This window comes from Lampetra planeri, chromosome 54, assembly GCF_965212315.1.
Source record: "Lampetra planeri chromosome 54, kcLamPlan1.2.h2, whole genome shotgun sequence".
NCBI classification, from domain to species: domain Eukaryota; kingdom Metazoa; phylum Chordata; class Hyperoartia; order Petromyzontiformes; family Petromyzontidae; genus Lampetra; species Lampetra planeri.
In genome coordinates, this window is record NC_136160.1 from 5,442,079 (window position 1) to 5,468,736 (window position 26,658).

Genomic DNA, 26,658 nt, shown 5'->3' on the forward strand with positions numbered 1-26,658 from the left:
GGAATTGAGCTCGTGGCCAAATACAATAGCGCCCGCCGCTTTGCCGCCTCTAAATCACCCTTTGTCTGGATTATTACGAGTATTACTCTGAATACAATAGGGATTTATAATGGCTCTTCATACCGTATACGGATTTAGGAGACTTTTGAGTTATTTGGGTTTGGAATGAGGAATCGTTTTACACGAATTCTTTCAACCGTGATGAGGCCAAGGACCCAGTTCGTTTTTTTTTTATCAGATAATCACCACAAATCGGAACCGCTGTTAGCCAAGTCCCGGGTATCGAACTCCGATCCCCGGGGCTCGTCACGCAGGGCGCGGACCAACCACGTCACCGCTCGCTGCACAATCCCTTTTTTATACTTTCAAAGATAGTCACACAACACCGCAGTGCGTATGCGCTTACATCGAAACAATGAGCTCTAAATAAATAAAGGCCGCAAGGGCCTTCAACATCTTATTTATATAACCTCACACGCACGCATGTAGCATCGCGGAGCAGCTGACATTCGTGCTTGTAATGGCATAGCCCCGCGGCTAGAAACCAAACACAGCTAGCTTACGTAAATCGTCGCGGATGGCTGGCTCCACGCCACGAACTGCTCGGCGGAGAGAAATGCTGAAGCCGTCACCCATCGTGGGGAACCTGTCACCTACCGTCCCCCCCCCTCTCCCTCCCTCCACCTTCGTCATAAGTGAGCTACGCGCTATGCCTAAAGTGGTGATGGATTTTTATGAGCAGAGGCTACTTAAGGACCCGTACGCGCGTCAACGCGTTGCGTGCGCGCGCGCGCGCGCGCGTTATAAATGGCCCTTGCTTTTGCACGGTGGGTCTTTGCGCGTGTATTGTTTGAAAGAACTTTGCTGGAGAATGCCACTTGTGGGGAGCGGTGGTGCAGCGGTTAGCGCTCGGCGCTACGAACCCGGCGACCCGAGTTCGATTCTTGCCGACGGCCAACACCGGTTACGATTGCTTGAACCGGTCCTGGGCCTCCCCTAGGTCGACTCAGCCTCAAATTAGTACCTGCTATGGTGTGGAATCATCGCCACTGGGGAGACAAAGGCGGTCGGGCGTGGTGTTGGCCACCCACACCCTCGTGTACCGTTCTGGCCTTCATAGGCGCTCGCTAACAGCACTTGCCCCAACAGTCTGTTAAGGCTATACGGGGGATCTTTGTCTTTGTGTTGCATGCGCGCTCACTCGTGGCACATAAATGGCCCTTCGTTTTGCACGTTGGGCCCTTGCCCGTGTATTGTTTGAAAGGACTTTGCTGGAAAATGCGAATTAAGCGAACAGAACGCGGTCGGAACGGCTGGGTTGGGACGCTTCTCCCGAATAATTTATCTTGTTTATAATTACAGAAGGGGGGGAATGGCTTAGGTTGGCTTAAAAGAAAAAAAAGTTAATCTTCCCCTGTCCCCCAATATCATCCCGATTGTGCAATTGTAACTGTCAACCGATGGGATTTGGCCACGGTAATCTGTCTTGCTCCTGGCTGCAGCTGCATTGTGTCCTGGCGCACGGACGTACACACGAGTGTACGTACCTACCTACGTACGTATGTGTGCACGTGTATGCATGAGCACGCGGCGAGGGCTGGGAATTCCGAAAAATGTACTCGCCTCCCGAGAAGGTATACGGATGAAGGTGGCACCCTGGCCTGCGTTCTCACGCGGACATGGAGACCTCGCTCTCCCGTAGTCGGGGTGGGGATGAGGGGGAGTTGCTTTATAGCCATCGTCGTTTTATTTGAGCAACTTTTACCAAATTCTTAGGGTTTTCCGGTAAAGGCACGTAATTTAAATTAATAAAAGTAAAATAAAAAATAAAATAAAAATCACGACGTTTCGGAGGCAACACAAGCTCCCGTCTTCAGGTGGAACCGTCACAGCACGATTGCTGTATCAAGTAAATGAGAGATTCCAAGATATACTACCCCGTATATTAATTTTAATTTTTTACCTACGTGACTTTACCGAAAAAACCTAAGAATGTGAATACTTGCAGTCACGAAAGCTTCAAATCTAGAACTTTTACCAAATTCGGGGCTTTCAGTTTTTCCACTGCAGGTTCATTGCAATCCTGATTATGCCATCGATTATGCCATCGATTATGCCATCGATTACGCCATCGATTATGCCATCGATTATGCCATCGATTATGCCATCGATTACGCAATCGATTATGCCATCGATTATGCCATTGGCGCCGCGAGGCCGAAGCGTAACTTTTCGGACCGCTGGGAGAGCGGCGCGACACGGACTCGCGGAAGCGTACATCACAGAGCTACCACCGAGATCCCTTCTTCGAGTGACCCACTCTGGTCCACAAATAACAAGAGGGCAGCACTTCCGCACACGGCAGCGAGCGAGGCCTGGTCTGGTCACACGACGGCCTCGCCGATATTTAAATTCTCGGCGCTGGAATTTGGGCAAATTAAATGCGGAACAAAACGTAACATCGCGATGGTTTTCTGTGCGGCCGTTGGCGACTTGGCGAAGAGCATTTTACTTGAAATATATTCTCACAAGGCGGTGCTTATTTTATCAACCGAAGAGGGATGATGATTGTTCGTAAAAATATTTGGCCTTTGTCAATGCACAGCTGGATGAAGGCACCCCAATGCCGCATTGGGGTGCCTTCAGGTTGTTTGACCATACTTCACCACGCTGGTCAGGACAGGTTCAGATATCACTTCGCCAATGATGTTGGCCGTGGCTGCGAATCAAACTCAGGTGGCCATGTTCATAGCGCAGTGCGCTAACTACAGCGCCACCACTCCGCTCCGTGATGATTACGGCGATAGGCTGACGTGATCAAACTGGACTGTTGTGCATCATGCACGCAGTCTTGTGATGTCACGAGACATACAAGGAAGGCACGATAGGCCTTGGACCGATCTTGCAGTCACAATCGCTCCACTCGCTGTCTAGAAATCACCTTTTGCGTTTATTATGACTGAGGACGTCACGTGGCATCGGGTGACGTAAGCATCTTTAGCACGAACACATTTCACGTTAGGACATGACGGCAATGATCCGAAAATTCCGAAGAGATCAGAAAGAGTCCTCAAAAATATTATAAAATCAGAAACGTTTATGTCCAAAAAAAAAACTCAACCCCCAATTATTGTTGTTAACTGCAAGTGAAAAGGAGCTTTATAACTCGTCGGATTCCTCCGGTGCGACTGAATGTTCTGATTGTGACGTGTCTCTCCGATGAGTTCCTCGCGAGGCACAGAGAAGAATGAGACTAGTTTTCTCTGGAAACATTTGCCAAATGCGTCTTTTTCTTTCTCTCTCTCTCTCTTGCCAGCTCACTGCTGTGGCCTTAAGATAAGGTCAGGGCCTCTAGGGAAAAATCCTAAAAACCAAACTGTCTGTCTAAGGCCATCAAAATGACACGAAGGCAAAGGTTCCCCGTATAGCATCAACAGACTGTCGGGGCAAGTGCTGTTACTGAGCGCGTATGAGGGCCGCCACGGCACACGAGGGGGTGGGTGGCCAGCACCACGCCCGACCGCCTTTGTCTCCCCCAGTGACGATGTGTACACACCGCACCAGGTACTAATTTGAGGCCGAGTCGACCTAGGGGACGCCCAGGACCGCTTCGGATAATCGTCCCTGGCTTTGGTGGCCGCGAGCGGGAATCGAACTCGGCTCGCCGGGTTCGCAGTGCGCTGAACCGCAGCACCGCCGCTCCCCATCGAAAAAAGGATGTGCACGAACGCAGACACGCACGCAGACACGCACGCAGACACGCATGCACGCAGACACGCACGCACGCAGACACGCACGCACGCAGACACGCGACTGAACCCAGCGAGCCGTCAACACGTGCAAAAATGCGAGCAAAAGTGTATCGCTTGCACGCAACGTGCCGTCCGGATGTCGCACTCACCCCCGCGCCCCCCCGTCAGCTGCCCTGCCCCCCCACCCACCCTTGCTGTGTTCGACTCGCTGTCAGCGCTCGTCTCGAAAGCGCAATTAATTCACGAGACGACGGGATCCTGGCCCGCCCGGGCGGATCGCCGGCACGATATTAATGCCGTCTCCCGGTGAGGGCGGCGAGAAATAATTGAGTCGAATTGCAATTTCGTGTGCCACAACCTTGCTTTATTGTTGGGGGGCTCCCCCACCCCCCACCCCCCCACCCCCCCATTACCATCGCGAGTTCAGAAAAGCGAGCTGGGACGTTGGGTCATCAACGTACTTGGCGGTGGACTGCTCCGTCCGTGCCGTCTGTTTTATTTCGTGGGCCCCCACCGGGTTTTTGACTGCCGAGTTCGGTCTATCCACAAGCGACGCGGGGCCGTGCCGTACAAAGCTCAGCCCCCGGGGCCTACTTACTGCCTGTCGAGCTAAGAGAGCCCCTCCGGCTCCCCTAGCCAAGTTCGACGTCGTGGTGAGCTCGACGATGGTCGCGAATTTCCGATTGATGAGCAACAGAGAAAGGAATTCAAAGAGGGCTTTTTGGTTTTCTTCTTTTCTAATTGCAGTCTCAGTCACCCAAGAGTCAGGCGCTTTTTGTGTCGGCTAACCCTTGACCTGTAGCCGACATGGCCCATGAGCCAAGGGGGGGGGGGGGGGGGCGGAGGGGTTGGTCAGTACCATCCGGGGTGGAAAATGCTACCAGTGTCCGCCATGGGCATTATGTCCACCCAGGGCATTATGTCCACCGTGGGAATTATGTCCAGCGTGGGCATTATGTCCACCGAGGGCATTATGTCCACCGTGGGCATTATGTCCACCGTGGGCATTATGTCCACCCAGGGCATTATGTCCACCGAGGGCATTATGTCCACCGTGGGCATTATGTCCACCGAGGGCATTATGTCCACCGTGGGCATTATGTCCTCCGTGGGCATTATGTCCACCGAGGGCATTATGTCCACCGTGGGCATTATGTCCACCCAGGGCATTATGTCCACCCAGGGCATTATGTCCACCGTGGGCATTATGTCCACCGTGGGCATTATGTCCACCGTGGGCATTATGTCCTCCGTGGGCATTATGTCCACCCAGGGCATTATGTCCACCGAGGGCATTATGTCCACCGTGGGCATTATGTCCACCGTGGGCATTATGTCCACCGTGGGCATTATGTCCACCGTGGGCATTATGTCCACCCAGGGCATTATGTCCACCGAGGGCATTATGTCCACCGTGGGCATTATGTCCACCGTGGGCATTATGTCCACCGAGGGCATTATGTCCACCGTGGGCATTATGTCCACCGAGGGCATTATGTCCACCGAGGGCATTATGTCCACCCAGGGCATTATGTCCACCCAGGGCATTATGTCCACCCAGGGCATTATGTCCACCGTGGGCATTATGTCCACCCAGGGCATTATGTCCACCCAGGGCATTATGTCCACCGTGGGCATTATGTCCACCCAGGGCATTATGTCCACCGAGGGCATTATGTCCACCCAGGGCATTATGTCCACCGAGGGCATTATGTCCACCGTGGGCATTATGTCCACCGAGGGCATTATGTCCACCGAGGGCATTATGTCCACCGTGGGCATTATGTCCACCGTGGGCATTATGTCCACTCAGGGCATTATGTCCACCGTGGGCATTATGTCCACCGTGGGCATTATGTCCACCGTGGGCATTATGTCCACCCAGGGCATTATGTCCACCGTGGGCATTATGTCCACCCAGGGCATTATGTCCACCGAGGGCATTATGTCCACCCAGGGCATTATGTCCACCGAGGGCATTATGTCCACCCAGGGCATTATGTCCACCGTGGGCATTATGTCCACCCAGGGCATTATGTCCACCGAGGGCATTATGTCCACCCAGGGCATTATGTCCACCGAGGGCATTATGTCCACCGTGGGCATTATGTCCACCGAGGGCATTATGTCCACCGAGGGCATTATGTCCACCGTGGGCATTATGTCCACCGTGGGCATTATGTCCACTCAGGGCATTATGTCCACCGTGGGCATTATGTCCACCGTGGGCATTATGTCCACCCAGGGCATTATGTCCACCGTGGGCATTATGTCCACCCAGGGCATTATGTCCACCGAGGGCATTATGTCCACCCAGGGCATTATGTCCACCGAGGGCATTATGTCCACCATGGGCATTATGTCCACCGTGGGCATTATGTCCACCCAGGGCATTATGTCCACCCAGGGCATTATGTCCACCCAGGGCATTATGTCCACCGAGGGCATTATGTCCACCGTGGGCATTATGTCCACCGAGGGCATTATGTCCACCGTGGGCATTATGTCCACCGTGGGCATTATGTCCACTCAGGGCATTATGTCCACCGTGGGCATTATGTCCACTCAGGGCATTATGTCCGCCGAGGGCATTATGTCCACCGTAGACTTCACATCAAGTTCTATTTTTCTTTGTCAAAACGTTAATCTCGATAATGCGCAATCTACAATGGCCTTCTGTAAACATGTTTAACATACAAAGCTACCACGATGACCTTGCCATCATACACAATTGTAATCTACAGATACAAGGCTCGGATAAAATCATTGTGGACATTCAGCACCCTGGTTGGTACCGATAAGCCATTTCTGAGCTAGTGGATCAAGTGGTTAACGAGCAAAAGGCAGGGTGGTACGTAAATAGATGACGGGATTCGAAAACCAGTGATGCGTGCACGCATGGAGTTTGTCAGTGGGTTTGCAGCCAGCTTATCGGTCGTTCGATTCATATCAGTTCTTAAGCTCACGACACGCGCGTGGGAATCGACTTCATCTTTGGCCGTATTTTCGTTTCACCGCGCGGAATCGGGTCAAGTAAGCCCTGCGGCCACTAGAGGCCGCTACGTAATCCACAATGGTATGAAAAAATATTAAAAAGCAATCTAAAACTTTGATCGAATTGAGACCCCCATTCCGAATCGTGAATATTCATCTGATAGCGAGACGGCGATGGATGTATTCCTATCGGTCCGTGGGTGGCCAGGATCAGAGCTATTCGATCCTGTGATGCCGATACCATTGCTCGGTGGGCCTTACCTGGTCCATCAAGTGGGTATCGCATCATTCACTGTTATTGGCCACATCATGAAATTGGAAACGCCGAAGCGATGGTAGCGACGAGTGAGATATGCGATCTGGGCTCGTGGACTATATTCCTTTGTGCCAAGTGTGTAATGGACTCGGTCTGATGACGACGATGATGACGGTGATTAAATTATGTACGGTTCGGTCGCGTCGTTAATTATTGCCGCCACGTCAGCAAATCGGCGCATTCCATTTGCAACTTTTCCAGTGAAAAGTAATTTCTTTAGAACAGCTTATCTTTTTTTCAATATATTTGTTGCTATGTTTGATACTCGCGTGTTCGATAGCTACGCGATATAATGGTGAAGAAACAAACAATTAAGGATCAAGCACAGCAAGGTGCTCGCCACAAATGAACCACGACAGCTCGCTGATCTCGGCAATGAGCCGTAAGCCATCGTCACGTGAACTCCGGTCATCCTCGCAGCGGCGGCGGCTTTTGGCTCAGCCATCGAACCAAAGAACGTGGTCACCGCATCACCGCGCGGCGCTTTCAGATGTCCTCCTGCGGCCGTCTGGAACGCTCTCCCTAACGATATTAGGAAGCCACTGGAGCTATGCACTTTTGAATGATCTGCGTTGAAAACTAATTTCTTCAGAACTGCTCTTTGCGATAAGATTGTTGTCTTTCCCCAGCACCCTCGATTAGCACGGTTGGCTACGTACGGTGCGAAAGAAGTTCAACATACAAACGTACAGCCTGACCCTAAGATGTAATTCGTAACGCCACGATCTGACTGCTTTGGGTTGTTTGATATAATTAAGCACGTAACAACGATGCATCGATGCAACAGCTGAAATTGGTTTCCACGCTTACGGTCATCATCACTATAATCGGCCGTGGACAATCCACTGCTGGATGAAGGCCTTCCCAAGCCTCCACCATCTCTCACGAGTCTGCAATGTAAGCATCCACCTAGCATCTGCGCACGAGCTGATATAATCGTTCCATCTCCCCTTGATGGACGTGATTTCATGCAATTTCCATTATTTCTTGGCTGCCATTCCATCCGAATTCTTAAGAATTGGCCACCATCCCTATCTCACAACGAGTCCTGCCCAACAATTAACGACTTATTATAATTGAATTTTGACGGCCCAAAAAAGGTGACGTCAATATATTTTTGAATTTTCATAGCTATAAACGTACTCATCTCCATTTGCTTCAGATGTTACGCTTTCTAGCCCTTCAAGAACATCGTCGTCCATCATCATCATCATCATCATCCCGTTGAGCGACGTGTCCTGCCCAGGCCCGCTCACGTTGATGAACCGTCAATTAGACGTGCCGGTCACGCCGCCTTGTTAGCCACCGTCAAACCTCACGGCCGCGCTCGCTCGAACCGACAGGGGAACGGTTCTGGTGCTGCGCACTTCCACAGCCATTGAGAAGCAGCCGTAATTTTGCTTACACATTTAAATTTGGGTTACATTCGCCCAAGCCAAAATCTATCGTGTTTGTACATTTCCGCCTTCAACAACGGCGACAGAAGCACACCGCCCTGACCGACGACGTGTCGATAAAATCGCCAGCGCCCACGAGTCCCCTCGTCCACGTTGACCCCGCGAGGTCACGAGCGCTCCCGAGAGCATCCTGGCTGCTTAAAAAAAAAATCACCGCAGCTCCCCGCAAACAACGAACGGAGGCCGCTCGCGCCCGCCGAGATCGTAGCCACGCGGCCGCCCGGGTTGCCGCGCACTCGGCCCAGTGCAGCTTGACCGGCGGGCACCGACACTTGCACCGCTTCTCACGAACCGGGTGCCGGCCCCGGTTCATCAGGGGGAGCGACCCTGCTCCTCCTCCTCCGCCTCCTCCTCCTTCTCCCCTTCAACCCGCGTGGCTTCGTCTCCGGCGGGCGGGCGATGGCAACGCGGGCTGCTGGCGGCTCAGCGTGCCGCTAATAACGGGGCGGCCCGGGAGGAATGAACAGGCGCCGAAAGAGCGGTGGGGCGCTCGCTGCCAGCCATTGAGGTCGACGGTAAAAGGGCGGCCTTTGTCGTGCCACGGCAATAAGTTATCGGCTTCGTGCGACGTACGCGTCCGACAGTGTTTAGCGGTTAGGGTTACACGCGCTGCCGTTTGATCGCCTGGGCCGAGGCTTCGCTGTCCCGGGGGGTGGCCTGTACGGGCCGCCGTCCGTGCGTGCGTGCGGCTCAATCCGCTGCTGGATGAGCAGCTGCCCCTGCCAGCGTGGACGTGCGCGTCGCTGCGCGGTTGGCGAACGCGGTGGGGGAGCATAGGAGTGTGGTACAACGACGCGTTTTGCTGCGCAGTCCTCTGCTGCCCACCACGTAGCCTCCAGAATCGGGGCTTGATTTCAGCCGGGTCCGTGTGTGGGCCAGCGACCCGACAAATATCCGCGCGCCCGGCACAACGCATCCAGTAGAGCTTTCAAGATGACCGTGCCTTACTGCCCGTCACGTGGGGGAGCGGTGGTGCAGCGGTTAGCGCCACGCTGCGCTACGAACCTGGCGACCCGGGTTCGATTCCCGCTCACGGCCAACACCAGTGACGATGATCTGAACCGGTCCTGGGCCTCCCCTAGGTCGACTCAGCCTTAAATGAGTACCTGGTGCGGTGTGTAAACATCGCCACTGGGGAGACAAAGGCGGTCGGGCGTGGTGCTGGCCACCCACCCCCTCGTGTACCGTTCCGGCCTTCATAGGTGCTCGCTATCGGCACTTGCCCCTACAGTCTGTTAGGCTATACGGGGGATTTGTGTATATGTGTGTGTGTATATATGTGTGTGTATGTGTGTATGTATATATGTGTGTATGTGTGTGTATGTGTATGAGTGTGTACGTGTGTGCGTGAGTGTGAATACCCAAAAACTATAGGAGAGCAACAGAGAGGCGTGTGTCTCACCTTACTGAGTAAGGATGGCTTGTCTGCTGTCAGCTGTGGTGGGTGAGTGGTGGGTGAGTGGTGGGTGAGTGGTGGGTGAGTGGTGGGTGAGTGGTGTGTGGCAGAGGTGGGACAAAGTCATTGTTATGCAAGTCCAAGTCGAGTCGCAAGTCATCAAATTCATGACTCGAGTCTGACTCGAGTCCAAGTCACATGACTCGAGTCCACATCTCATAGGTGGGACAAAGTCATTGTTATGCAAGTCCAAGTCGAGTCGCAAGTCATCAAATTCATGACTCGAGTCTGACTCGAGTCCAAGTCACATGACTCGAGTCCACACCTCTGGTGTGTGGTGAGTGGTGAGTGAGTGGTGGGTGAGTGAGTGGTGGGTGAGTGGTGAGAGAGGGGTGGGTTAGGGGGGAGTGAGTGGTGTGCGGTGAGTGGTGGATGAGTGGTGTGCGGTGAGTGGTGGGTGAACAGCACTTGCCCCTACAGCCTGTTAAGGCTATACGGGGCATCTTTATCACGTGCCACCCACTCCAGTCGATCTCTGAACCCGGAGAACGTTCGGTGAGAACCGGCAGCGACAAAAGCGTGGTGCAGGGCCGGCGCGGCGCGGGGAGGCCACTCACTTAGCAGTGGATTCTTGATGAAAAGGGGGCCGTGTGTTGATGTGCACGCTGGGACCCCGTGGGTTGTCCTGCGGCGTTCGTCCCTCGCAGCAGTAGCGGCGACGGCGGCTTTTGGCTGACCCATCGAACAAAGGCGGCGGTCACCGCATCATCGCGCGGCGCCTTCAGATGCGCTTCGCGGGCCGTCTGGAACGCTCTCTCCTTCCGATATTAGGAAGCGACTTGGAGCGATGCACTTTTATATTATCACCGAGATTGGCAAACTAATTTCTTTTCAAACTGATTTGTGTGTTAAGTGCCGTTGTCCTTCCCCCCGCACCTCCCATTGGCACGGTTGGTTACGTACGGCGCGAAAGAAGTTCAACGTACAAACGTACTCGCTGCACCTGGGTACGATGAACGAGGAAGCCGACGCCGCCAAGCGGCGACTGTAACGTTCGAGGGCCGCTCTCGTTGGCCTTGGCCACACTTTAGCGAACTTTGCAAGTGCACACTCGTGTGTGTGTGTGCGCGCGAGCCCGTGTGCACGAGCGTTTGATTGTGTGTGTGTGTGTTTTTGCGGCAGTGCAGCGGTTAGCACGCCGCGCGACGAACCGGGCAAAGATCCGATTTCGATTCCCGCACACGGCCACCCAACAGCAGCGACGGTCATCTAAACTTGATCATGGGTCTGCCCTAGGTCGACTCGGCCAATAATGAGTACCTGGTGCGGTGTCTAAACATCGCCACTGGGGAGACAAAGGCGGCCGGGCGTGGTGCTGGCCCACCCACCCCTTTATAGGTGCTGCTCGCTAACAGCACTTGCCCCAACAGTCTGTTAAGGCTACACGGGGGAGCTTTGTCTTGTGTGTGTGTGTTTTAATGTTATTACGTGGCCATGCCCGCTTTTCCAATCGTTCCATAACATATTTAGCTCCGTTACGGGTCGCAACTCGCTTCTCCACCCCCACTCCGATTCTCCCCCCCCTCCTCCTCCTCCTCCTCCCTATCTTCTCATTCCATGCCAAATAGCTGAGGCATTGCGATCACCTCGCACTGTCCCGAGCGGGGTGGCCTACGCTGCGTGAGGAGGCGAGCGGGCGCACGCGAACGAGGAAGCCATGCGCTCGGCCACGAGGAGGTCAGCAAGGGTCACGCGCCATCTGAGCTCCCACACGGTTATACCACCATCATCATCATCAACAACATCATCGTCACCAACATCATCATCATCGTCACCACCATCATCATCACCAACAGCATCATCATCGTCACCACCAACATCACCACCACCATCATCACCAACAACATCATCATCATCACCATCATCATCACCAACATCATCGTCACCATCACCATCAACATCATCATCATCACCATCATCATCACCAACAACATCATCGTCACCACCAACATCACCACCACCATCATCACCAACAACATCATCATCATCGTTGTCACCACCACCATCACCACCACCATCACCAACAACATCATCATCATCATCGTCGTCACCACCATCATCACCACCACCATCATCACCACCATCATCACCAACAACATCATCATCATCATCGTCGTCACCACCATCATCACCACCACCATCATCACCACCATCATCACCAACAACATCATCATCATCATCGTCGTCACCACCATCATCACCACCACCATCATCACCACAATCATCACCAACAACATCATCATCATCATCATCGTCACCACCACCATCACCACCACCATCATCACCACCATCATCACCAACAACATCATCATCATCATCGTCGTCACCACCATCATCACCACCACCATCATCACCACAATCATCACCAACAACATCATCATCATCATCGTCGTCACCACCATCATCACCACCACCATCATCACCAACAACATCATCATCATCGTCGTCACCACCATCACCACCACCATCATCACCAACATCATCACCATCATCATCGTCATCGTCAATAACCGGCCGCTCTTCGATCAGTGACCCCACCACCCGAGTTCAATTCCCGACCACGGCCGAACATCGGTGGCGAGCACCATGTGAGACCTGGCGCTGGGCCTCCCCTTGGTTGACTCAGCCGTAAATGAGAAACCTGGTGATGGTGCGTTACCATCGGCACCGGTGAGACAAAGGCGACCAGGTTCTGTGGCCACACCACCCCAGGAGGTGTTCTTGGAGGCCCGGGGAAGGATTGCCATGTGAGGAGGGGGGGGGCAGCACCACGCCTGGCCGCCTTTGTCTCCCCAGTGGCGATGTTTTACACACTGCAACAGATACTCATTTGAGGCTGAGTCGACCTAGCGGAGGTCCAGCACCGGTTCAGATATCCGTCACTAGTGTTGCACCAGTACCTAACACAAAGATAAAGATCCCCCGTGTAGCCTTAACAGACTGTTAAAACAAGTGCTGTTAGCGAGTAGCACCTATGAAGGCCAGAACGGCACACGAGTGGGTGGATGGCCAGCACCACGCCTGTCCGCCTTTGTCTCCCCAGTGGTGATGTTTACGCACCGCACCAGGTGCCCATTCGAGGCCGGGTCGACCTAGGGGAGGCCCAGGACCGGTTCAGATATTCGTCACCGGTGTTAATGGCCGCGAGCGGGAATCGAACTCGGGCCGCCGGGTTCGAAGTGCAGCGCCGCGAACCGCGACACCGCCGCTGCCAGCGAAACTTCAGACAGCACCGTGACGCACAGTCAGGGGCCTAACAGCGAGCTTGGCATGGGCCCTGGTGAAAGAAAAAAGAGAGAAAATCTGGGCCCTCCTCGCCCAACTTGCCCTCCCCTCTTCGTAGCCCGGCCGGCCCGTAGGTTCCATTGCACCGCCTGCACCCCGCGACTCGCAGCCTCGTTGGGTCGCCCGTGAAGTATTTTGTTTGGTGGCTTCGTTCCCTCTTTGAAGAGATTTCCTCCCCTTGGCCGCTGCCCCTCAACCCCCCTCCGTCGCTCTCCCAGCCCCTCCATCGGCAGCGTCAGTCGCCACGGGTAACCGAGGGGTGGGGGCGGCGGAGTTCACGAGAAGGTCGCCACGGTAACGCGGGCAGGAATGCGCTGGGCCCAGCGAGAATGGTGTGATGTCTGCTGTGTGATGCGGTGGGCGATCATTCACCACCACCACCACCACCACCAACCAACCACCTCCACCACCTCCTCCTGCGAGCCGAAGCCCCCCAAACTTTTGTGCCACAAACTCGCCGTGCGTTGTGCGCGAAGCATTACGGGCAACGCAAAGAGACGCAGAACTTTTCCGTGTGCCTCCACGCGCGATTATAAAATGCACGCTTCGGTCAATGGACGCCTCTTGGCTTTCCAGATGAACGCTATCCAACAGTAGCAGACGAACGCTCTCCGGCAGCATTTGTTTTCGCGAGCCACAAACTCTGGAGCGGCTTGGACCTGCTTGGGTCTACACGAGCAGGATAAAGGTTTTTTGCTGGGTTAGATCGCGTAAATACACCAATGTGTCGTTGACCCACCACCAACACAGCCAATTAGTTAGATTTGTCACGTGAGCAAAACGTGGCAATTAGCGACTACTTCAGCACACCGGTGCGATGACGAATAAACCCACGAAATGTACAACTGAGTGCGACGTTTCTTACTCAAAAAAAACCTTCGTTGTGAACAATATTGGTCGGGGAAAAAGCACCACACGTTCAATTCTCATTAGGGGGGGGGGGGGGGTCGTCCCCTTTGGCCGAACCCAACGAGGCCGTCGACAGGACGGCAAGGAGAGGGTCAAAGGTCTCGCTCGGAGCAGAACGCACGATCCCGTGGCCACCGCGTACAAATCGGGGCCCACGTCCGTCTGGGTTGGGGGGGCCACGGTGCAACGCGGCCTTTGGTTGATGAGGTTTTTTTTTATCCCCACCACGGGCCCCTTTCTCCCCCCTACCGCCTTTCCCCCTGTACCGGTGAAGTTTCCCATCCGAGGAAATGTCCCGAGCACGCGGTTACAAATTAACCGCCGGTTTCGCCAACTCTCGTGTGTGGGAACAACGGCATTGGGGGTTTTGTATGGCCGGTTAAAAGCCAGAAGAACGGCTCTTGGGGTTTTTTTGCCCGTGATAAGAGGACAGTAACACAATGATAATAACAACAATAACATTGCCGTGATAATAATTATAATTACTGGCAATTGTCGTTTTCAAGAGGGCCCTGCTACATTTCGACGTTTGATCAAAACCAAACACAACTGTGTTACGGGCACCGTTCCAACCCCCTTTGTGTGCGCTCCATCTCCCTGCTCCCGCACCTCCGCTTCGCATGGTCGGCTACGCACGGCGCGAAAGAAGTTCAACACACACACACACAGACGTACATGCAAACTCGCCTCCCTTGCTGTGTTCTACGTATGAAGGGTCATTGCCCGGAATGTCGCCTATTACGTTTTTATATTTTCTTTTAAGCCCACTGTGTTGTTATTGACGGATGTGTTTTCCCGAGTTCGTTTTTTATTAATTGTGCTATTTTTAACAACTCTGATCAGTGGCAGATCCAAAGCTCCAAAGCGGGGCGGGGGGGGGAGATGGGCAGGGGGAGGCAATGGGAGACCCCACAAATTGGTATTTTATTTGATATTTATCAGCGAAAATACAAAAAAAAATTATTGTTAATGTACAGGAGGGCCCTTTTTTAAAGAGATTTCCTTCTAGAGAGGGCATTGCATTCGCAGTTGGCTGCTGAAAAGTGACGTTCCCATTCTGTCTGTATTTTTGACATCACGTCCGCCGAACTGTCTGACTGCTAATGTGTAAAAAAAATTGTTAATAATCCACCAGGCGTGCCACGCCATCAGTACTCACACCGCCCGTAGCACATGCGTGGACTTGTGCGCCTGAGAATCAATAACGAGCAATTCACACTAACGACGTGACCGCATGTGCCGTTGTCTTCCGACCAAATCACCCCAATTGCCACCAGATAACTCATCAGATCTTGAAAGATAAGCAGGGCTTGAGGGTGGCTATTGTGCTTGGATAGGCGAACATCAAAGATAAGAACAAAGATCCATCCCCGTAAAGCCTCAATAGACGATTGGGACCAGAGCTGTTAGCGAGCAGCACCCTATGAAGGCCGACACGGCACACGAGGGGGTGGGTGTGGGTAACCAGCACCACCAAACGCACACACAGGTTGCTCTAGACCCTTTGGTTCCTTCGGTAAAGTCACGTGGGTAGAAATAACAGGTTGCTATAGGTTGCAAACGGGGCGCGACGTTGCATGCAGAAGATGGCAATGCAGCGGAATACATTATTGTACCGTACTCCAATGCTCCCACCGCCGTCTATGCTTCCCCCTCCTTCAACCTAACCTCGCACCGACCCGCACGGCAGAGGTCGCAACCGGGTACCCGATACCCGTACCCTACCCGATACCCGGCTACCCGTACCCGGCCGGGTACGGGTACCCGTTTGCGACCCTGGTGCGGCCGGGTACGGGTACGGGTAGGCCGTGAGTCACTGGTGAGTCACCGTTTGTCACTAATTTCCCAACGTCTTGTCTCTTCTCACAATTCAAGTTCCTAGAATCAACCCACCCGCGCCTGCAACATGGCTTCATCCCAGAGGTCGCAATCAGGAACCCGGTACCCGTACCCTACCCGGGTACGGGTACGGGCAAGGAATCAAAACCCGTTTGCGATCTCTGCCGCGCGGTGAAGTACAGAGGGGGGGGGGGGGGGTGCCCACCACGGCAACATGGGATGCCCTTCATCCAGCAGTGGAATGACTAAGTGGCTGGGACGTATTTATTGTCATTATTACACGCTTTTATTTAACTCACTCTGTCTGTTGTTGTTGTATCCTCAAATCTTGTAACTCAATTTTAACCCACTTCCCAATGTGGTATCGACTGCAAACTTGGTATACTTATGTCATACTGATGACAATATTCTATCATGATTTTTTTTTTTACCATCTTTGTTATATGTTATGTTTCGGCTTGGGTCTAATTGTCCACTCTCAACTGACGTTGGCTGTAAATCACCACGGCCCCTTACGTTATGGCAAGCCTCGGGGCCACTTCCTGGAGTCGTGGAGTTCTGCCATTACGAGTACATTTCATTACAGCGTGTTTAAAAAAAAGCATTTTTAAATATTACTTATTATGAATAGCTCGCCTTGATCAAAGGCACTCTATAAGACTATTTAACACGTGACCAATATTATCCATAAGAGGTTTTTTTTGGGTTAGATCGCGTGAATATAAATGTGTCGTTAAACCCGCCACCACCCGACACAACCAATTAGTAAGATGTTTCAAGTAAATAAAACGTGAAAATTCGTCACTAGTTCAGCACAGAGTAAACCCACAACACCAGTGTGCTGTACTAGTAACGAATTGGCAGGTTTTGCTTACGTGACAAACCTTACTGATTGGCCATGTCGGGTGGTGGCAGGATTAACGACACATTTATATTTGCCGTGCTGTTATATATTTAGCGTGAGAATTAAGCCAAAGAAAGTAACCGGCTGTTTCCACTCGTGTGTGCGTGTCTCGTCTGTGTGTCGTCTGTGTCTCTGTGTGTCCCCCAGCATGATAGCCACAATCGAGTTCGCGAGTTAAAAGCCAGGAGGAGGGGGGGGGGGGAGGTGGTGGTGGTGGTGGTTTTGTTATTTTTTTTGTTTGAGAACTATAAGTAGCGACGACACACGCGATGGTATGCATTACGTTGGACAGACGTCACACAAGACTCCCGGACACAAAGGGTCTCTTTCTGCAGGGCATCGCCGTCGTCGCTTTGTTTCGAAATACCAATCCTTGCCTCCACCGCCACGGCCGCCACCACGACTGCAGCTCCGCGCGCTTCTGTGTCGAGCGGTTGTGGGTTGCTTGACAGAATTACTGATTCTTCGCAGCTCATCGCAGAATCCACCCCGTGTGGCTTCTCCGCTTCGCGCCGCGGGAACCCGGCCGCCCAGGTTCGACTCCTAGCCAAGGCTGACGCTGGCTGAAGAGTTCAAAGGAAACTGCAACACTGGCGTAATGGTTATAGTGCGGCACGGGACCAGTTGACCCAGGTTCGAGTCCGTTCCCCATCTCCCGCCCCACCACCACCACCACACCTGATGCACCAGCAGTAGAGACGGGTAACGCTGCTGTTGGCCAATCGGAAGGTCACGACACGCACCCACCCACCCACTCACCGACCCACCCATTCACTCGCACACACAATCAGCCGCCGTAATGCATGCAGGTCACAACAACACATTCACTCATCCACTCGCCACGCTGCAAGGTCACAAGGAAGACAAAGGTCCCCCGGATAGCCTTTAACAGACAGTTTTGGGGCAAGTGCTGTTAGCGAGTAGCAACTATGAAGGCCGGCACGGCACACGAGGGGGTTGGTGGCCAGCACCACGCCCGGCCGCCTTCGTCTCCCTAGTAGCGATGTTTACACAGCACGCCAGGTACTCATGTGAGGCTGAGCCGACCTAGGGGAGGCCCAGGAGGTCACAACACACTCACTGACTCACCTACCCTACTCACCACACTGCAGGTCACAAGAATAATCGTTCTGCTTCTTGCCCCGCACGGCTCCATTGTGGAATTCCCTGCTCCCATCATCGTCTCTTTCCGCCCAAGCCCTTAGAAGCGTAAGAATAATAACAACCTTGCTGACGTTCGTAAAACGTGTCACGCTCTCTCATCTCCGACAAACTGTGATAGTGCCGTTTGTTGCTGGCCGCGTGATGTGTTGAGCCTTTGGGCCTGGGTGCTTCAGCAACTGTGTAAAACCAAACATTACGACAACAACAAAAACTACGACGGTTTTAAATTTCGATTTAAAGCTTCCGCGACTGCAGGGATTCATCTTCTTGGTTCTTTCGGTAAAGTCACGTAGAATGGAAATAATAAAATAATAAAAATGAAACATAATAAAATTATTCTCACGACGTTTCGGCCACAACGCAAGCAGCCGTCCTCAGGTGAAGTTCTTCAGGTGAAGTTCGTCACCTGAGGACGGCTGCTTGCGTTGTGGCCGAAACGTCATGAGAATAATTTTATTATGTTTTATTTTTATTATTTTATTATTTCCCTTCTACGTGACTTTACCGAAAGAACCAAGAATATGAGATCAAGAATGTTTGCATCGCATCCTTTGCCCCCGGAACCTTGACAGTTTTATCAACTCGTCAACGTGCGACAAAGGCGATGAATTGTCACGTACACCCGTGAAGAAAAACGCGCAGCCCATTGCCAAACGCACGGCCGGATAGGGGCCTCCCCCCCCTCCACGCAGTGTCGGTCAATGGGGGTCGTTTGACCATACTTCACCACGCTGGTCAGTGCGGAGTTGGTGAAGGGGGTAAGGGGGGGGGGTCATCCAGGACCGGTTCCGAAGTATGAATCGCCGCCGCTGCCGATGATGATGATAGCCGGTGGGTGGGAATCGAACACAGGTCGCCGTGGCTTCACGACGGTGCCACACGCCAACAGCTGCTTGCGGCGCTACTGAAGCATTAATTAGTTCACAGTCACTCGCCACGCGCTCATGAAATATGCGAGGAGCGATTAAAGTTGTGGGGGGGGGGGGGAGGTTGGAGGGGTCCGAGGGGGGCGGGGGGAGGTGGTTGGTGGCTTGGTGACCAAAACGCGAGGATGGCGTGAAACGCGTTGGGGTCACAGCCCCGCGCCATTTCGAACGCTCATCCGTCACTGTCCCGCAACGCGTCACCCGCACGCGTCACGCTCACGCCGGATTCTTGAAAAGAAGGTGAAAATTCGGGACGTTTTATTCGAGAGCTGGTAGAGTTCGTGGGACGGACGGATGGATGGGCTTTGCCGTAGGACCTAATGCAAACATTAGCCCCCCTCCCCCCACCGTCACAACCCTCTCTCCACATCCCCACCCTTAACGTTGCATTTCCAGGTGTTTACCTGGCGTGTTACCTGGCATGTTTACCTGGCGTTCACCTGGCGTTCACGCAACCCGTGACGGATAGACGTCACCTGGTTAGCTAGGGACTCCAGCGTAAACATTTAACTGAATGAACAATAAGCAGGCAAACAGGGCCTCTTCCATCCATCACCTAAATGTGTCACTTCCGGATAACAGCGGGGGAAAAATATATCAATGCTTTTCTTTTTTACCCACATCCCATCAGCCACCACAGCCTTCTGGGGAAGCACGTGGTTACAGCTCACTTGATCCGATGCAAGAAAACTCCGGAACCGGTCGTTGAACGTTCGGTGTCTCGGTTTAACACGCACAATATAATCCATAAGAAGGGGGGATTTTATGGGGTTAGGTCGCCTAAATATAAACGTGTCGTATAAATGTGTCTTTTAAGAACATTTGTATTCACGCGATTTAAGTATAAAAGTTTCGTTTTTTTTTAAACGTGTCGTTATTTATATTTACGCGATCTGACCCAAAGAAACCTCTACGATTGGGTGTCTCATCATCGGCAGAGTCAGGCTCGCTTAAAACCGGTCCTTTTGAGGTGCCAGCTATGTATAAACATTGTACAACAACAAAGAAAAACAAGACCGACATCTACATCATCACGAGACGTTGTTTATCCACTGCTAGATCAATTCCTCTCCGCACACACATCGCAATCCGTCTCACGTCTGCACGTGCGACCGGTCTCAATGCACCGTCTCCATAGTGGCCGTCACCACCGCCGCCACCACCACCGCCACCATCATCATCAATCAGAGATCATCCACTGCTGGATGAGGGCGTTCTGACGCCGTGCGAGTCGTAGGGGTTATTTGACCATGCTTCACCACGCTGGCCAGTGCGACGGCACGAAGCATAGACGTGGGAGCATAGAAGTACGGTACAACACAACCATGGATTTTACTGAAATGCCCCATTGCTGCTCTGCTCACCACGTAGCAGCCCTGTAGTGGACTGATTAATATCAGCCGGGTCTGTGCCGGTAAACGACATGCAATATATATCTGTACCCAGAACACCACGTCAAGGATACATTCAGCCAGCTATCACTGTGGTTATCTCCCACCAACTCCAGTTAAATCAGCGACCCTGAAAATATTCATTACAGAAATTAATCCATTGCCTATAAATAACAACCCAGTTTCATATGTGGATTATTATTATTATTAAATGTGTCTTCCCAACGTGGTTATCAGCCATCCCCAAAGTGCGATCCAGGTCCCAAATCCTGCTTAGCCTTGTAAGATCTCAGAATCAGAATATTTGACCCTTATGGTGGGACCTCGGGGTCCCGAATAAACGGAAGTCAAAATCGTAATTAATGAATTTATATTTGGCGACTCCGTCCCACCGCGCACATAAACGCCGCGACCCACCGGGCGCGGATCGTTCTGTTGTCGTGTCATGTCCAAGCGCAGCAGTGAAGACGAATGCGCAGAAGAAACAAAACTTTGACACTTTCATTAGCGCATCGTGTAGAGCTCGTCGAGAGGAACAGATTGCCGCGTCGTTCGCTTTCAACACACATAAAATGACGTCGCAACGCGGTTTATGCGTGACCTATAAAGCCCTTTCTCACACATGTCCAGTAGACCTGACGGGAGCTCAGGGGGCACCCCCATCCCTTGATTTGGTCACCGGCGGGGCATGGAACACGTGACCGGATGACTGAATTCGAGAGACGGCTGGGGAAGAACCCCTGTCCTTACCTGGGGCCGAATAAAGACTTCAATTACAGTTCTGACCCTTTGGCAGCGGGCGCGGGGGGGGGGGAAACTACACGCGCCACCACTGCCACCACCCTCCCTGCCCATCCCAGTCACATCTGTCACCGCGACGATGCCTCCCGCGCAAGTGACAGTCAAAGCCACCGTGTCAACGTTACGAACGCGGGGTTTTTGCCAGCTCGAAAACACCACCGGCCACCCCACTCCACCCACCCACCGCTCTCGTCAACCCGATGAACGCGCGCTACGGTGCTTTGTTCACACAGAGACACGGACACACAAATGTCGCTTGCACGGGCGGTTCGGGGAAGCCGGTACTGGACTGCGAAACGAAGTCGCGGGCCGAGAGGGTATCCCCCGCGCTGAACAAACGCAGGATATATACGAATGACTGAATGAACGGCTGGACGCACGGACACACACACGGACGGACGGACGGAGCGACTCACCTCCCCAGCGTAGCTGTACTGCCCTCGCAGGATGAGCCGGTACAGCCTCGTCCTGTTCTCGTCCTCGAAGGGCATGGCCCCGCTCAGCAGGATGTACGAGATGACGCCGAGCGCCCACATATCCACGGCGTTCGTGTACGGCTTCCTGAGCAGCACCTCGGGCGCGATGTACTCGGGCGTGCCGCACGTGGTGCGCATGGTGCAGTCGTCCCCCTTGCGCCGCGAGCTCGCCAGCCCAAAGTCCGTGATGAGAATCTTCGAGTCCACCCCCGGGTGGTAGTACAGCAGGTTCTCGGGCTTGAGGTCGCGGTGCGTGATGCCCAGGCTGTGCAGGTAGCGCACGCCGTCCAAGATCATCTGCAGGGCGCGCGTGGCGTCCGCCTCGGTGAACGAGCCCTTGTTGATGATCCTGTCGAAGAGCTCGCCGCCCGTGGCCAGCTCCATCACCATGTAGACCCGCTCGGGCGTCTCGAACACCTCGATGAGCTGCACGATGTTGCCATGGCGCACCCGCCGCAGCACGCCCAGCTCCGACTCGCACACCTCGCGGCCCTCCCGCGCCTTCGTCTCGATCATCTTGATGGCGTACGGCTGCCTCGTCGCCCGGTGCTCCACGCGCACCACGCGGCTGAAGCTGCCGCGGCCGATGAGCGCCTTCACGTCGTACTTGGCGGTGACGCGGCCGTCGAACTTGGCGCGGTACTTGGCCACCTTGTTCCTCCGCTGACCGCCCGACGAGGCGGCCGAGACGCGGTCCGTCTGACCCTTGGGCCCGCCGCCGTTCTTGACCGCGTGGAGGTCGCCGCCGCCGTGCTTGGACACGCCGGTGTACTCCACCGTCTTGACAGCGTGCTCGGCGCCCTCTCCCCGCGGATGCTCGGGAAGGACTTTGCTGTTGCCGCAGCCCATTGCGCCCACCCCGGCTTCTCCTTCGTATCCTCGGCCGGGCCCCTCGCCCCGCAACTCATCCCTGGCACATCGCCCGGCCGCGGGGGGTTTCTGCTCGCGGGAGGAGACCTGGCCGTCGTGGTAACTGAATGCACGTATGCACGTTGAGCTGCTTCTTTCACGCCGTACGTGGCCGGCGGCGCCAATCGGAGGTTCCGGGGGAAGGACGACGAACTAAGCACGAAAAATCTACTTTAAGGACATGAGTTTTCAATCTCGATTTGAAAGTGCACGGCTCCGGCAGCTTCCTTATATCGGAAGAGCGTTCCAGACGGCCGCAGAAGCGCATCCGAAAGCGCCGTGCGATGCGGCGACCGTCTTTGTCCGACGGCGAGCCGAAAGCCGCTTGCGAGGACGACCGGAGTTCGTGTTGACGGTCTACGCTCCTTGACGAGGAAACGGAACGCGTTGAGATCAGATAGGAACGTACGATTCCTGGCGTGAGGAGGGGACGTGGCGTTCACTCCATTTGTTAGCAGGAAGGAGGCTCTTGGGAGCTTTGTAATTAACGCAAGAGGATGGAATGCCAAATCTTGGCGTCTGCCCACCAGGTCTTCAGAAAGACGATGGACGAAGCAATGGAGATTATCTTGACAAAAGTATTTTCATTTATCCGCAGCAACTCAATCCAAGAGTCGTCTCTCAAACACCGTTTGATACTAAATGTTGTAGATCTGCTCCCGTACCCGGGTGGACATCTGTAGCTGGCGTCTCAGTCGGCGAGGAACAGCTCCCCAACTAGCTCTCTGCCCTTGTCCTGGCTGATCTTCATCTCGGCTTGTACGAAGACGGAGCGGACGCTTTAAGGTGTTGACGAGCTCACCTCGTGACGCTGAAACAACAAGAGGAATTCATATTAAACAATACAAAGCGCTCTGCAATATTTATCTACCTACCAACATATCTCCTCGTCCAACAACTTAACAACCTCTCCACTTGTCTTCCAACCAATCTGTCTGCATGTCTCCCAACCAACGAATTCACCTTTCTACCAATTAATATATTTACCTGCCTGCCTACCAACCTACCTTTATACCCACTCACCGACCTATCTGCCCGCCTACCAACCTACCTTCATACCCACTCACCGACCTATCTGCCTGCCTACCAACCTACCTTTATACCTACTCACCGACCTATCTGCCCACCTACCAACCTACCTTCATACCCACTCACCGACCTATCTGCCCGCCTACCAACCTACCTTCATACCCACTCACCGACCTATCTGCCTGCCTACCAACCTACCTTTATACCTACTCACCGACCTATCTGCCTGCCTACCAACCTACCTTCATACCCACTCACCGACCTATCTGCCTGCCTACCAACCTACCTTTATACCCACTCACCGACCTATCTGCCCACCTACCAACCTACCTTCATACCCACTCACCGACCTATCTGCCTGCCTACCAACCTACCTTCATACCCACTTACCGACCTATCTGCCTGCCTACCAACCTACCTTTATACCCACTTACCGACCTATCTGCCCGCCTACCAACCTACCTTTATACCCACTCACCGACCTATCTGCCTGCCTACCAACCTACCTTTATACCCACTCACCGACCTATCTGCCCGCCTACCAACCTACCTTCATACCCACTCACCGACCTATCTGCCCGCCTACCAACCTACCTTCATACCCACTTATCAACCAAACTACCCGCCTACCAACCTACCTTTATACCCACTTACCGACCTATCTGCCCGCCTACCCATCTACCTTAATACCCACTCACCGACCTATCTGCCTGCCTACCAACCTAACTTCATACCCACTCACCGACCTATCTGCCCGCCTACCAACCTACCTTCATACCCACTTACCGACCTATCTGCCCGCCTACCCATCTACCTTAATACCCACTCACCGACCTATCTGCCTGCCTACCAACCTAACTTCATACCCACTCACCGACCTATCTGCCCGCCTACCAACCTACCTTCATACCCACTTACCGACCTATCTGCCCGCCTACCAACCTACCTTTATACCCACTTACCGACCTATCTGCCCGCCTACCAACCTACCTTTATACCCACTTACCGACCTATCTGCCTGCCTACCAACCTACCTTTATACCCACTTACCGACCTATCTGCCTGCCTACCAACCTACCTTTATACCCACTTACCGACCTATCTGCCCGCCTACCAACCTACCTTCATACCCACTTACCGACCTATCTGCCCGCCTACCAACCTACCTTTATACCCACTTACCGACCTATCTGCCTGCCTACCAACCTACCTTCATACCCACTCGCCGACCTATCTGCCTGCCTACCAACCTAACTTCATACCCACTTACCAAACAAACTACCCGCCTACCAACCTACCTTCATACCCACTTACCGACCTATCTGCCCGCCTACCCATCTACCTTAATACCCACTCACCGACCTATCTGCCCGCCTACCAACCTACCTTCATACCCACTTACCGACCTATCTACCCGCCTACCAACCTACCTTCATACCCACTCACCGAGCTACCTGCCTGCCTACCTGCGCGTCTAAACGACATCGATCCGACGCAGACACCACGACGTGTACGCGGGGTATTAACCTGGGAAGCAGGAATTTGTTCTGTCCTGCCCGTGTGAGTATCCGTGAGTTGTACATATTTGTCTTTGGAGCGGCGGTGTACCGGTCAGCGCTATGCTGCGCTACGAACCCGGCGACCCGGGTTCGATTCCCGCTCACGGCCAACGCAGGTGGCGATTATCTGAACCGGTCCTGGGCCTCCCCTTGGTTGACTCAGCCTCAAATGAGTACCTGGTGCGGTGTGTAAACATCGCCACTAGGGAGACAAAGGCGGCCGGGCGCGGTGTTGGCCACCCACCCCCTCGTGTACCGTTCCGGCCTTCATAGGTGCTCGCTAACAGCACTTGCCCCTACAGTCTGTTAAGGCTATACGGGGGATCTTTGTCTTTGTGTATATGTGTGTATGTAAATGTGTGTGTATATGTGTGTTTATGTGTGTGTGTGTGTAAATGTGTGTATGTATATGTGTATGTATATGTGTATGCATATGTGTGTGTATATGTGTGTGTATGTATATGTGTGTATATGTGTGTATGTATATGTGTGTATGTATGTGTATGTGTGTGAGTGTGTATATGTGTGTGTATGTATGTGTGTGAGTGTGAATACCCCAAAACTATAGGAAAGGAACAGAGAGGCGTGTGTGTCTCACCTTACTGAGTAAGGATGGCTTGTCTGGTGTCAGCTGTGGTGGGTGAGTGGTGGGTGAGTGGTGGGTGAGTGGTGTGCGGTGAGTGGTGGGTGAGTGGTGGGTGAGTGGTGGGTGAGGGGTGGGTGAGGGGTGGGTGAGTGGTGGGTGAGTGGTGTGCGGTGAGTGGTGGGTGAGTGGTGTGCGGTGAGTGGTGGGTGAGTGGTGGGTGAGTGGTGTGCGGTGAGTGGTGGGCGAGTGGTGGGTGAGGAGTGTGAGAGTGTGTGTGAGAGCGTGAGAGTGTCGGTGACAGTGTGTGTGTGAGAGTGTGTGTGTGAGAGTGTGTGTGTGATTGTGAGAGTGTGTGTGTGAGAGTGTGTGTGTGAGAGTGTGTGTGTGAGAGTGTGTGTGTGGGTTAGTGTGTGTGTGAGTGTGAGAGTGTGTGTGTGAGAGTGTGTGTGTGAGAGTGTGTGTGTGAGTGTGGGTTAGTGTGTGTGTGAGTGTGAGAGTGTGTGTGTGAGAGTGTGTGTGTGAGAGTGTGTGTGTGAGTGTGAGAGTGTGTGTGTGAGAGTGTGTGTGTGAGAGTGTGTGTGTGAGAGTGTGTGTGTGTGTGTGAGTGTGGGTGTGGGTTAGTGTGTGTGTGAGTGTGAGAGTGTGTGTGTGAGAGTGTGTGTGTGAGAGTGTGTGTGTGAGTGTGGGTGTGTGTGTGGGTTAGTGTGTGTGTGAGAACGTGAGAGTGTGTGTGAGTGTAAGAGTGTGAGGGCGTGGGTGAGAGTGTGTGTGTGAGTGTGCGTGTGGGTTAGTGTGTGTGTGTGTGAGAACGTGAGAGTGTGTGTGAGTGTAAGAGGGTGGGTGAGTGTGAGAGTGTGGGTGAGTGTGGGTGAGTGTGAGAGTGTGAGAGTGTGGGTGTGTGGGTG

General features: G+C 53.4%; 1 protein-coding gene across 1 annotated transcript in view; it reads right to left on the reverse strand.

Annotated features, from left to right (window-relative positions):
• Window positions 1-26,658, reverse strand: part of PSKH1 (protein serine kinase H1) — a 52,992-nt gene that overhangs the window by 18,074 nt on the left and 8,260 nt on the right. Inside the window, exon 2 of the mRNA XM_078617436.1 lies at window positions 21,611-23,390. Within this exon, the coding sequence (XP_078473562.1) occupies window positions 21,611-22,519 (909 nt within the window). The 5' untranslated portion in view covers window positions 22,520-23,390. The remainder of the gene's footprint in view (window positions 1-21,610; window positions 23,391-26,658) is intronic.